The following is a 14290-nucleotide window of genomic DNA, read 5'->3' as shown; positions in this document are numbered from 1 at the left end:
AGAGAATGTAAGAGAGAGAGAGAGAGAGAGAGAGAGAGAGAGAATGTAATAATAGCAAATGTCAGCGCTCCTCAAATGCATTTGTGAACATTTGTGACCGCAGGAGTTATTTTGCTCTATGTAACTATATTTGTCATCACTAATTTTTTTTTATGTGCTAAACAGCCATGAATAAATTTAGTGCTACACAACATACTCCCAACGAATCTACTATGGAATAAGTAGGAATGCAGTCAAGACAGTGATAGAGGTGGAAAATGTGGTGAGTTCGGGGAAAATACATTAATATAGGACATGCAGCATCTCTGCAGAAAGAATGGAAAGTCTCATTCAAATACTGAAATAGTCAGAAAGAGACTGTTACATATAGACTAGAAATCAGATAAGAAGCAACAGCAGAGAAAGGGAGAAAATAAAGACACAGAATACAAATAATACATTATGGTACCTATTTTAAAAATTAGTGACAGAAACTTGTGAGAACTTCAAGATCTTTGGAAGAAACAGCTTCAGGAGAAGAGATGAGGAGGGACTGTTTAAGCATCAGAGTTTGCAGAACACTATTTCAGTTTGCTAGATGCGTACTGTATGTAGCACTCTGTTAATAAGGGTATAAATGGCAGCAGAAACTGAGGCTGCACTGACTGCTCACATCTGGTGATACTAAGAGCAGCTGGCCTGAAAACAACTGAGCATGTATAAAACAAAATAAAACAGAATAAAACTGTATAAAAACTTTACAGTTGTATAAAAAATGTTATTCTATGTTAAAAAAGATTGTAAAAAAAATTACATAAGCACAAATTACAGAGGCAAACAGATGCTTGCTTTTTACACGTGTTTTGCAATAGTTCTTTAGGGCACTGTATAAAAAGAGGATCTCTTATTCATCTGATTATCTCCTGTGGTTCTAGAATTACTAGATCATCATTTTTCAGGATAGTGCTTCTCAGTTATACAACTACAGCCTGCAGTTTTATTTCTAGTCCTACAAATTAAGGTTTCATCATATCTAAATAAATGTATTTTGTTCTAGCACACTTATCTTGTGATCCCGGTCTCCTCCCACTACTGCTTAGTTTGGAGATCACACAGGGATGTCATCAGTAAACGTTTATGTTTTTTTTTTGTTTTTTTGTTTTTCCAAAATACTAATAAGAACTATATATGATACAATAATAAAAATGCAACCCTAATTTTCTATGAACTCATACATCTAACTCCTCTACACATATAAATACAGCTTGTGCTTTGTTAACCTCTTTTTGATTCATTTAACTTATGATAAATTGCTTAATCAAAAGATCATATAGTCGGATATAACATGCTCTGCAAAAATCTATGCATAAGGTACCTAATATATTATTTTCATTTACCAAAATTTACCAGGATATATATTACTTAAAAAGCCACTTTGGTGCATTAATTAAGAAGCACTGACTCAGACTACTTCTTTCCTATTTCTGAAGTGCTATTTAGGTATCCATTCTGCATAGGCTCAACTTAAAGTTCATGTTTTATACTAGCATGAATATTAGATTAGCTTCAGGTGAAAAATAAAGAAGATAAAAATACACCTTTGAGCATCTTGATGTGACTTCCAAAACTGGATTCCTGAGCAAAATCTATTGCAATACATATTTCAGGTATCGCTGTCAATGTCATAAATAAATGGATGTTCACAAGGAATTATAAAATGAGTTTCACTACATAAATTGCATAACAATTAGAAGGCAATTCCTAATTACATCAGAGATTGTCTGAAACTCTCACTGTACATTAAAATCAACTTTGTGTTCTACTGCAGTGGAAACATAAACGGAAAATAAAGAGCTGTTAAATACTTACTTCATCATCACAACTTATTGCACATCTGCCATCAAGAGATGCACACTAGAGACAATATCAAAAATAAATATTTTCAATTCCAGCTTGATGATTATGAAAAATGACAGTTTCAGAATCAAGGTGAGTGCAATTATAATGATGTTGAAATTGATTACATTTTTACCAAAGGCAGCAGTTTTTCTAATAGCAGGAGAAGGAAAGTGTTGTATCTGTTCACCAATCTTTTTCTGCTCCTGTCTGCATCACACTGTATCACTTTCAAGTGTTTTAAACATCATCATCTCCTTTTTGTTAGAAGCTTGGAAATTGTTCATCAACAAGAACACAAGGTTTTCTGATTGGTGGGGGGGGAGAGGGGGGGAAAAGGGGAAGGGGAACAGTTGGACATGCATTTTAGATGTTCTCTGGAATCCTCAGGAAGTGTATGATTGTGTATATTTACTTCCTTCACTGAATGCACATGCTATATATCCTAAACATTTTGGCAATAGTTTATCAAATACTATAGATGCCAAGCATAATTCAGTCATGTCGTTTAGGTGATTGATTTAGGTGATGCTGCAATTAACCGAATGTCAGAAAAAAGGTACTAGGTTTGCAAGAAGGTTCAATTCTGCTATTACTGAAAATGAATACGTATCACAACTTGGTCTGCTGTTTTCCTTTCATCTGAAGGAGAAAATTAACACGTGTCATATCAACAAAGCAACTCCTTATATATAACAACTTTTTTCCTTGCTTCCATAAATATGGAATCACACTGAACATCCTTTTCATCTAACAATTAACTGGAAGGTTCTAATATAATGTAACAACTTATGTGAGGTGTATTTCAAATAAAATGCTTCTTTACAGCAGTTTTGTGACAAAGTAATTGTGGATCAACTACACAGCTAGAAAGATGTTGTGGATTCAATGACAAGGAAAATCTCCATTTCAAACATACCTGTCTGCTTGCTGTCCAAAATTTACGCTGGAAAAATTCAAGTTTCATCTGGATACCTACAGCTGGGAAATACATGAATAAAAACAGTATGTTTTATAATTGCTTCAAAATTATGATTTGAAATAAATCAAAAGCAGAAATAGTCCTGTAATAAAGAGGGAAAGAAAGTCCCATAATAAAAAGACACTAGTGATTAAATAGGAGAGCACATAATTATACTTCAAATATTACTAATACAATGTGACAATTACACAAGGAAAACATTGAAATTACAGCCATCTCCATATGACTCAAAAGAAGCACAAGCTGAACATATTTATGTTCAAACCTATCTCAAATTAATATTCTACTGATAGTAATACAACAGCTGTAGGAACACACTCTATGCTCTATGTGCTGAAACACATGAACATGTGCTAAAGCCACAGGAGACTGCTGGTTAATATTTCAAGTGATCATGTATGGGAAACGAACAAAATTTCATTTTCTCATTCTTTATATTGGATCCACACTAAGAGTCATAAGAAAACATATTTACCTTTTTATCATTGGTAATTTTTTTTTTGCAAATATAAACATGCTGATGTCATGAACATATTTTTCTTCTGTATCAGCAGGCAGGAAAAAGTATGTACATAGCGGGTTATAAATAGTTTTTTACTATCGATAACTCATTGACGTTTTTGTTTAAGAGAATAAGGACAGAAATCCATCTCTTCTTTAGAATGAAATCCAGAGGAAACTCTCTCCAACTGCATTTTATTGTCTAGTAATTTATTTTACAGTCAATGAGGAGATGCTGTCTGACAGCCATACAACACATGTTTTCTACATCTGTTCTTTGCCTTTAGCTTTGCTCCTAGTGTGCAGGTGATCTGCACATCTCATTCCTTTTTCTGCAAATGGAGGAAATGCATATTCTCAGGAAGTTTCCACAAATAAATTTCAAACACAGAAATATCTGCTATACCAGTATTTGAAATTTCAATCTCACGTTACACTTGTCATCCATTTCAGCATCTATGAGTTAATGTAAACACTTATACCAGCTTGTATTTCCTAGATTTCATCAAGCACAGTCTAAGTCTTGTTTTACACATGTGAACATTTCTTTTCAAATCACTGAAGAAACTGCATGATCAACAGATACACAAGTAGGCATCACGCTGATTCAAAGCCTAGACTTATCTTCAGCAGTATAAGCCTCAAACTTGTAAGGAAATCATTAAAATCTCATTTCTCATGTAATTAAATTGTATGTATATGTACCTTTATGCAGGAGCTTGGTCTAGATGCCCTCAGGAAAATCCTCCCAATCTGAACTATTTTATTATTCTTAGAATAAAGTCTATAATGTGAAGAGAAAAGCTAACTATATAATCTAGACACTTAAATAAAGGAAAACAAATGTGTAGTAAAGGTCTTCCAGTGACCAGAATAAATTTCATACCACGAGACAGAGTCTGAAAAGAAACAAGATATTTACAAGAAAGCTCATCTGTAAAACATTCCATGTGAATGTTTTAATCAGTTGCATGATGGAATGCTGCAGCATAAAGACAACCGAAATCCTGGGACTAATTTCTGTGAAATGTAGAGCATCCTTCTTCATGAGAATGAGAAGACACAGGCAGCTACAGCTTTATTTTCATGGAATTAGCTTTATGAATTTTGATACTTACGGAAACTATGATGAGATATAAAAGACCAGGGATGAATACTGAATTTGCTCTCAAGCAAACACACTCTCAAGAGTAATGTAGTTATTGTAGAAAGTAAGGGACCAGACTTTACCAGTTACTGCCTTCCTTCCTTCCTTTTTCAAGAATGATTCCGTTTATTCCCCACCTAACTTCTAGAAGAGCTCTATCATTTATCTCTCAGGTACAATACCACTGAATGATGTAAATTTCAAAATTTAAACTTTTGCCTGCTCTGCTCAAGGTCATTCAGTCACAGTGGCAACTTTGTGAGCATAACACAGAACAAAATACGTATTTCCCATATCATAGATTTGCAATCCTTGTAATTTTTTTTTTTTTTAATGAACAGCTACAAGATTTGTACCTATGTTTCAAGATTGGAGGAGAAAACATATCTCCCATATACAATATACAATGAAAACAGCAATAGGCATTTGCTTTGAAGAGGGGTGTCTTCCTGTGAGATTTTAATCTCACCATTGTTTTACTTTTTTTTTTTCCCTTCATGAAAAATGTGACATCACAACTTTCATGCCACTGAATAACTTCTATATATCTTATGTGAGATATAATAGATTACATTTATGAAAGTTTTCTATAATTCAGCTAATAAGTATAGGACTTAACCTTTATTTAAAAGAATTAACATCTCTATTCTATGGAATGATACATTTTTTTCAATTCCTGAAGTGATACTAAAGCATCTTTACATGCTTTTCTCTGAGTTTTTCAAGAACACTGTAACCAGCACAGGATATTTTTGGTTTCAGAACCAATATGTTCTTATGAATAATCCCTAGTTCATCAGCATTCAGAACTTCAGAACAAAATACTTGTGCTGGCATTTATTTTTGTATTTAAATTTATGTTTTACAAGATGGCTACACATTCAGCTAATGGGAGCTACTAGAGAGGCACTAAGGCTCTTTCTTCATGTACTTGTCTATTTTCTGTAACACAAAATGTATTTCAATGAATACTGCAAATCCAAGTAATTGCGTCAACCATACTATCAAATTTACTTACGCAACTCCAATAAACAGCTTTAATGCTGTGCATGGATAGCAGACATTCAACATTTCTTTCTTCAGTTTAATACAGTGATTGGTATTTTGCAGCACATACTCTATGAAATAAGAAGTTTAAGAACTATCAATTTAATTTCTTGGCTCCATAATTTTTAAATAATCCATTTCCTTATGCATTTGTACCAAGGCTGAAGGTAATAATTCATTGTTTTTTGTGGGATGCTGTAAGAATAAAGTTATTGGGAAGGGCTCAACTTCCACAGAACTCAGGCCCGTTTATATCAAGGAAAAAATCTAAGAAAACAAATAAATTATTTGAATAGATCAGAATTGCTTGTATTCATCTCAAGATCTCCATGGCTAAGCAAACGGACAGAATGATAAGGAAATCCTCCCTCAATAAATTAGTCTTGTTCTGTGTAGGGAATTATAAGAGCTCTTGTACTCTATGTAAAAAGCCCCAACTCCTACTTAAAATGAGAGAGGAAAACAGAGCAGACTGATTTATTTCAAGCATGAGAGGAGATGAAACTCCCTATAAACCTGGGAGAGATAATCAAATCCACAGATTGAAGGAAAAAAACAGTAAAATGTAAAAGGGTTTCCACTCTGCAGAATATCCATAGAACTTAACACTATACAAAAGCAGAAGATCAGCAAGATTAAAGAAATATCATAAAGTATCTATTCCCTTTTTCCACAGAAAGTAGAGTATAGATAGCCTAAGGTAATTTATCATACATAAAAGACGCTCAACATTTTAAGGATAATTGGACATCCTTTTTCTGATGGAATTATCTTAAGGGAGGCTTAATTTGCTTTCAAAATAATAAATCTTGGAGACAGACTTGTAGCAGGATTATTTTTCTTTACCTGTATCACCTTTGTGCATTAAGCTGAGACTCCTTAAGATTTGTTTCTTTCCAACTACTTCTATTATCTCTTAATATCTATTAAAATACCTAAATAAGTAAATGTGAAGTATTCTAGAACAGATTTAAATACTTACAAAAAAATTGATTGCATTTCTTTTGTCTACAATCTAACTCTTTGATTCAGTTCAAAATCTTTCTGTCTTCAATTTTGGCTTATCCAAAGCTTAAGAGGCAGAATATTATGCTCCATGGTACAATATTGAGCAATAAACAGCATAGCTGCCAAAAAGTACCTCTATTAGAGATTAACTGAAGTATCTCACATCCAAAGCTGATGTTTTTCTAAATATTTATAAATATCTGTAAGTAAGTTATTTATGTTAGGTTCTGTACAAAACATTTTAGGTATTATAATTAAAAAGAAAATATTCAGTTGTTTTATCAGTACAAAAAGGGTTCGCTAATAAATTAAAGGTATTTCAACAGAATATAGTAATATATAGTAATATAATTATGGTTATATTCTCAGTAATGCTAATTCTTTCAGATTACATTAAACAAGAAATGAATTAGCACTTACTGAATGTGTACTTCTCAGACTGCTTCTAGTCCTAGTTACAGTTTACTAGCACAGTAAAACCCAGTTTCAGTCTTCCAAACTTCACACTTCATTCAGTATTCTTGATCTCAGTGATCTTTCAATTCAATCTATACCTATCTATCATTTTCATTCCTTTTATTAAAAAAAAAAGATGGCCAGAAATCTAATATGAAAATGTGTTCTTTTTTTTTTTTTCTTCAGGAATATTGGACACTAAGTTTTAATTAGAAAAAAGCTGGGCCAAAATATTAAGTAATTATATGCTTCCTTCTGTTTTTCTTACAATAATGGACAGTTCTTACCCAAGGAAAATTAAATATCACACATTTGGATATGTGAATTGCAATTCATGAAATACCCTCTGCAGCATGTTGGTTATTTGTTGTTTGATAGTTGTTTTTTCTTTAAGCAGGGCAGAGTGTCTTGTTTTGTTTTGTTTTTAATATTTATTTGTCATTTACAACAAGAAACAATATTAAGGAGAAATTTATCAGTGTTTCTTTGTTACGAACTTTTCATACTGTACTTCAGTCATTTTTCATGATAAATAGTATGAGTTTTTCTCCACAATCAAAAAATGACAAGAAATAACATTTCATAGCTGAAAAGAGGCTGTCAATCTCTGTATTGGCTCAAAACAAAAATTATTGGACAAGCAAACCAGCAAAAAATTACAGACCTATCACTTGTATCTACTGCATATTTCTTTACTCTTAAGTTATCCTAATAATATTCTAAAATTATTTTTAAAATGCTTTAGTGTTACATTCATTCAAAATCCTTGTAAATACATTCATACTTTACCACCAAAATTTGAGCTAGCGCCTTATTAAAACTTACCAATTGATTTTCCCAAAGATAAGTATTTTATTAACCTAGATATAACATGAAATAGAAAAAAAATCACAATTGGAATTTTTTTGGACTCTAACTAATGTTTAGAAAAAAGTATCAGCGTTACTATGGGTATTTTATCTTTATCCTTTTAGCCTCAGATAAGTGGGATGATTCCACACATACGCATACATTTCTAAGTACCATATAAGTACCATATCAGTGTCAGAGTTTTGTTATGAGAGACAATACAGTTTTCATAACATGTCATAAGGTCTTAGCTAACGCATAGAATATTCCAGCAGGTGTACTGAGATGCAACATGTAAACATATGCATTCTTCTTAAATGGAGAATGGAAAGTTGAAGATGTCTCTTTTTACTGACAGATCTTAAACCTACTATTTTCTCTCAGAATATGTTTAGAATTAGTGGTGGAACTAGTTGTCTGGATGGAAACTCCCAAGATACAGCAAAGGCAGTGGCAACTGGTATTTCCTGGAGGCCAAGCTTAAGCAGAAAGGGAGGAGATATTGGGAACTTGATGTGAGGCCAAGCTGAAAGGGGAGCAGGATGATGATTGCTACGATGCCGAAGTTCATCCAAACTCAAACCACGGGGGAAAGCTGAAGGGCTTGGTTTGCAGCCAATCCCTGAAAAACTGAACTGCGGAGGGCAGTCTGTGAACATCATCATAAACCAGACTCCCTTTGACTCCCCGACACATATCTTCCTTCTGGAGGACTAATGAAGTAGCAGCAGGAGCAAGAGGAAGCAGAGGAAGGATATAAATTGAGTGGAAACATAAAAAAATATAGACATTGTTGACTGAAAGTCTTTTGACTTTTCAGGAGGCTTCACTGAGGAGCTTGGAGGAAAACAGGTTATCTGTAAATTATCATTCAGACAGCTATGCCATATTTCAAACTTTACAAGATAGTAGATGTGCTGCCAACACTGTAACAAAGGGCTCCCACAAAAAATCTACTATTTTACCCTATGATAAACTCTGTGCACCCAGAGTATAGCTCAAGGGAGCTACTTGGGAATGCGTTTGTAATTTTTCCAGGAAAAAAAAATCTTTCATATTCCTGGAGGGAGGTAACTACTTGGCATGCAAAATTATAGTAAGTGCACTTTGCTGGAAATATGTATACCTTGTTCCTGAGAAGTACAAGGAGAACATTGATAGTATAAAAGTGGTTTAAACTGTTTAAAGAGAGTGAAGTAGAGCATGGTTAAGCCCTGTCTTGTGTCTAGAGAATCCTTTACTGTGATTTTTAGAATATATCTGACACCTACAGACACCTGTTTCATTGCAATAGGGAAAGAAAAGAGAAGTAGAAAAGGGAAAGAGAAAAAGAAAAGGGAGAGAAAGAGAGAAAGAGAGAGAGAAAGAAAGAAAGAGAGAAAGAAAGAAAGAAAGAGAGAAAGAGAGAGAGAGAGAAAGGAAAAGGAAAAAAGAGTGTATTGAGTAGTTTTATTTCCTTATAGCTGAAGCCCTATCTTACTAGTTAGTGTGGCTTAGTTAGTATTTCTTTCAGATCTCAGCCAACAAGCTGTGGTTTCAAGTTTGCAATTAATGAACCTCGAGAGACTTGGAGTTCAGAAAAACATCCAGAAATTAGGATCTTTATCTGAACTCTCGGAGGCTGTGACCAGATTCTCTTAGGAGATGTCAGGCTCTCAGCTTCTGCTTTAACTAAAATACACTGTGGTCAAACTTTGATAGCATTTTATTTTTTCAGATTTGATCCTGGCTACTACCTAACTCAGCTGAAAAACAAAGTTCTTATTAACAAATTTTAGCACTGTGAAAAAGACTCATTTTAAAAATGGGAAAAATGTTTATTGCTTTTATTACAAGAAGTCTATCCATCCCAAATTGGAATTCCAGCATTTCAGAATGGCTACTGAGAATATATAACATCTTATTAGGTAAACAGACAGTATATTCAGTAAGAAAACACCAACATTTTATCAAAATCATCATATCACTAAAAATAAGACTTGGATTCCTTCATAACTGAGTTATAACATGACATTCTCTAAAAAAATTGCACTCTACTGTGATTATCAAATTACTTAGAATTGCTGTAAGACTTAAAGTAACACATTAGAAGTATTTCCATTATGGATTTTGTATTTGAAAGTATAAAGAAAACAGTAATAGTGGTTTTGCAAACCTCGTATATTATGTTTGTGTCTTTACTGTACAACTGTAAAAGGCAGCAATGGTAAAAGCTACAGTCAGCATACTTTCCCATGAAAATGTATTCGATTTTTAGTACTGGATTAAGATTGGCAATGATCTGAATACTTTCACATTTAGTTAGCTTTATTATTTATTTTACATTTGTAGAAATTCTAGTCTTACAAAACTCTGTCAAGATACATTAATTATTCCTTTTAGGAATTACCTTTATTGGAGAAAGAAATTTATATTTTCTTTTATTTAAGTGCATGAACTGGAGAATAGTGCAATGAACAGGTCAGGCACTGAGGGATAGAATAACAACTTTCCAATTTTTTTCTGTCTTATCACATTTTGGGAAAAAGAAAAAGCATCTGCAGAATTTCTAGATAAACTTAGGTAACCTTCAGTAGAAATATTTGCTTAGGGCTGATCTGAATATTCATGAATTGAGAGAGATTTTCACTCTGCTAAAAAGTAGCCAAGAGCTGATTTACTTCATTAGATATATGAAGCATTTTGCAACTCCCTGGTGTTACAAAATACAAAGAGAATTCTGCTGACTTATCTATGTCCAAATACGTATTTAATCAATGCTTTTAAAGGATATTCCAAGAAAACAAACATTAAAAATGTTAAATATCAAAAATGTTAAAACCAATAAAATCAAAAGGCACTGATAGATTTTTAAAATTTCTTGATAAAATTTCATCATTGTCGAGAGATCTGTGCACCAAGTTATGACTATTCTTGAACTTATCTGTGAGTTATTAAATTCTGAAAATAGAATAAGTGCTGGCATGCTTTCCACAGTAGCACTATAAATGCAATATACTTTACAAAATCTATTATCCAGATGCTTCAACAAGAAGTATACTTCAATTTATTTCCTAATAATGTGTAGGATTCAGCTTTCAACAGAGAAGTAAAGCATATTTTAAGAGCCTAAATTCATATTTTTTAGGTAAATCAATATCACAGATACCAGTTCTAATCCTCTCTAAAGGAATAGCTTTGAAATAAATCAGGGGGGTTTGCTGAAAGGTAATTGTCTTTGGCATTTCATTAAACTAAGGTTTTATCACACAAAATAGCTGCTATCTCTACTAAGTTGTGAGATCTGTGCAAATTCAACTGAGGCTTATGCCTAAATGGTGCTGAGCATTGCAACTGCTCACTGTAGTCTGTGAAAGTTAAGGGATGCTCAGCGTATGATAGGAATGGAAAAAGCCCTTAAATATCCATTCAGAGAATACTTTTGATAAGAATTTTCAGAAATAATGTTATTGTAGAGAGGTTCAGGTATTACTGACTTAGAATGAAAAAGTTTTCCAAAGGCCAAAATTCTATAGCAGTTTCTTAAATTGGCAGTTAGGACATACACATCTGTAAGGACAGACAAATACTACTGGGATTTGCAGAAGCTCTTATCTCACATTGCAATTAGTGTATGTATGGGAGTTCTTCCAGAGTCTCTACTATGTTCCTTCCAACACTAATAGGCAACAGAATAGCTTTGAATCACCAATTTTCAAAAAGTAGGCACCTCTAAACTACAGAGACTCTCCTGAATATGTTGCTACAATGTATTTACTAGAACATTTCATTTTCTATTACAGTCAAATTAATCAGCTCTGTATTTTATCAGCAAGGATGCTTTCAGTATGTCTATGAGGGAAGCAAAGATTATCTCAATTTTTTTTCACTTTACAGAGTGAAAAAGAGCAGGTATGCCCTACTCCAAGGGAAAAGCTCACCTTCCTTCCATTAAAGAAAACATCTAACACATGTACTAGAAATGCATTTTTTTACCAACTTAAGTAAAATTCATTTACATAGATTTATATTTGTATGTTAATTTTTATATTTAAAAAAATAGTAAAACTATCCATAAAAGGAAACCGAGAATGCTACCAGAAATTTCCCTTCTTTATTCCATGATTTTAATTGCACTTAAAAAGTATCTGTAGCAGCAGAAGGGTATGATTTCTGCATGCATAGAGATACTTATACTGTTCTTCAGTACTTATTAGCTAAGATTTTTTTTCCATTTAATTCAATAAGATTAGATTATGGTACTGATTATGACCATTTCCACAAATCAGCATTTTAACTGAGTTTCCATGGAAACTCTATATGTTCCCGTTTTCTTTCTAGACAAGGCGATGCCTGTTTAACAACTTGAAAAAGTTTGATGAAGACAACATGTTTTCTTTAAGTTACATTAACCAAGTCCAATATTTCCTAATTACATTAGCAGGAGAAACATTTACAGCAGGACTTTTCAGCATAGGAAACCCTCCATCATTCAACCCATCTTAATCTCTGAAAAATGGGAAGCATCAGCATTACCATTGCTTATCACACTCAAGACGTGTTAACTGGTCTTACAAAACAATCTCTTATTAAATGACAACATTGTTCATGTGTTACATTCTTTGTACATAAGGACATTATCCTACAGCATCCGAATTTCTGAGGAACTTCCATCAGAGAACACACATCTATGAAGACTGGGTGGTCCACTGGCTTAAGAACTGAGACTCTGAAGATTGTTTTGTTCCTTGCTCTGCAGTTTGCCTGCAGTGCAACCTTTGAGCAAATTACCCTTTCTGTGTTGTGCTCCATTTCTTGTTAGTGAAATGGGACAAAAGACACCTTGCATTCTATAAGAAGTGATTATAATATAATGAATGAAAGCAGTAACAGCCAAGTATTACAAAAACATGTTGCACATAAGGGTGTGATCTGTAAACGTACATAACAATCAGGCCCAAACTCTTGATTATGTAAAACTGAAAAACATGCCTTAGCAACGATAATGAAATACTTTTGAAGAGGTTTGGAGATAAATAGATTTTTATCTTTTGCAATGATGAAATTGGAATGTTGTTCTGCATTACTGATTTTAGCCAGGTTTCAATCAAAGTGATGGAGAATCATGCACTGTGTGACTCCTTCTGGCATACTGGTGTCTGCTTATTTTACAAATCTGCTTTCAGGTACTCAATTCAAGAAACTGCAGGCTACAAAACTAAGTATCCCTTTAAATCCTAAGTTAAAAAGTGTCAGCATGTAGAACATGACCAACAATTACAGAGAGAGAGAATCCTCTGATTTTTCCTATTCCTATAGAATTTAGAGAAAGACAGTTTGTAGCAGTAACTAGTGAAAACCTAAGATCTTACAGACACTAAAAGGAGAGGTATGGAAATGATTAGTTCTCTAAACCAGGCACATAATGCTTAACTTCTTTAATTTCTAAAAATGGTAGCTTACTTTCTCCCAATGACTACTTTCAGAAGCAGAGAAGGCAGTAATATTGTTCTTTGAACTTATCTATTCTAACTCTGCTGAAACACAGAGACAGAGAGAAAATGGATGCTGAGAAACGTACTGTCATTTTGTGAAGGGAAAAAGATGAAAAGTTTCAGCCAAAACGTGAGTAATCAAGGTCAGCCCTGCCATTATGTTCAAAAATAACTTACTGCAGAGCAGAATGAAAGCAGATAAAGGTCAAAATATGCTCATGTTGACCAACATAGCCATAGCTGTTTGGACAGAGGAGGATCAATGAGGCTGGGAATGTTGAGATCATGTCCTAAATTAAATAGTAATAAAATAAAAGTACCTTTACATAAAAAGAGATATGCTGTATTGCATTCAATGATAATATGTACTGCCTGAGTACTTATAGTCTTACTCAGTGAAATGGAAGTCATATGCTAACACTGAAGGTAAAAAGATGAGACTAACATTTAAATGTTTCCTCAGCTTCAGAAGTAATGACTTACTTTTATACTGTACTTTTTTTCTATATACTTGCCCACAGGCTTTTCAAATGCTGTTATAATATTGTCATCCTAATAACTAATGCATTCACTTGACCCAGAAAATTAATCCTTCAGCATTTTAAGGGACAGTAAAATAGAAACCATAGTAACAAGCTTGCAGATAACTTTGGTTAGTACAAAAACAAAATAAAACAAAGCAACCTAAGCAGCAGACATGGCTCAGTTTTATGACTGGCAGGACTTTGACATTTATGCCAAAATCATTAATACATTTTTCCTCCTTACCTAGCAAGTCAGCTATTTGGCACGATACTTCTAATAATTGTATTAAAGTAAATATCAGTAAATTATTTGCATTTTTACCAGGTCAAGAAAAGGACAATATTGTTCCCTTTTGATACAAATTTTTAAATTGAAATTACTATTGAATAAATTCTACTCTAGTGATGAGAAAAGAAACCACAGAAC

The 14290-nt window shown here is 33.2% G+C and overlaps 1 protein-coding gene across 3 annotated transcripts in view; it reads right to left on the bottom strand.

The window, feature by feature from the left end:
• The window catches only part of CACNA2D3 (calcium voltage-gated channel auxiliary subunit alpha2delta 3), a 399128-nt gene that overhangs the window by 44548 nt on the left and 340290 nt on the right, over positions 1–14290 (bottom strand). For all 3 annotated transcript variants that reach the window (XR_004161297.1, XM_031555548.1, XM_010718481.2), the window contains exons 27-28: positions 2795–2856; positions 1849–1893 (exon numbers count right to left, since the gene is read on the bottom strand). Coding sequence is in view for 2 of the 3 variants with exons in the window: in XM_031555548.1 (XP_031411408.1) it covers positions 1849–1893; positions 2795–2856 (107 nt within the window). In the remaining variant the exon portion in view is untranslated. The remainder of the gene's footprint in view (positions 1–1848; positions 1894–2794; positions 2857–14290) is intronic.

This window comes from Meleagris gallopavo, chromosome 14 (assembly GCF_000146605.3).
Source record: "Meleagris gallopavo isolate NT-WF06-2002-E0010 breed Aviagen turkey brand Nicholas breeding stock chromosome 14, Turkey_5.1, whole genome shotgun sequence".
NCBI lineage: Eukaryota > Metazoa > Chordata > Aves > Galliformes > Phasianidae > Meleagris > Meleagris gallopavo.
The sequence above is the reverse complement of the archived record's forward strand: the minus strand, read 5'-3'. Positions and strand labels throughout refer to the sequence as shown.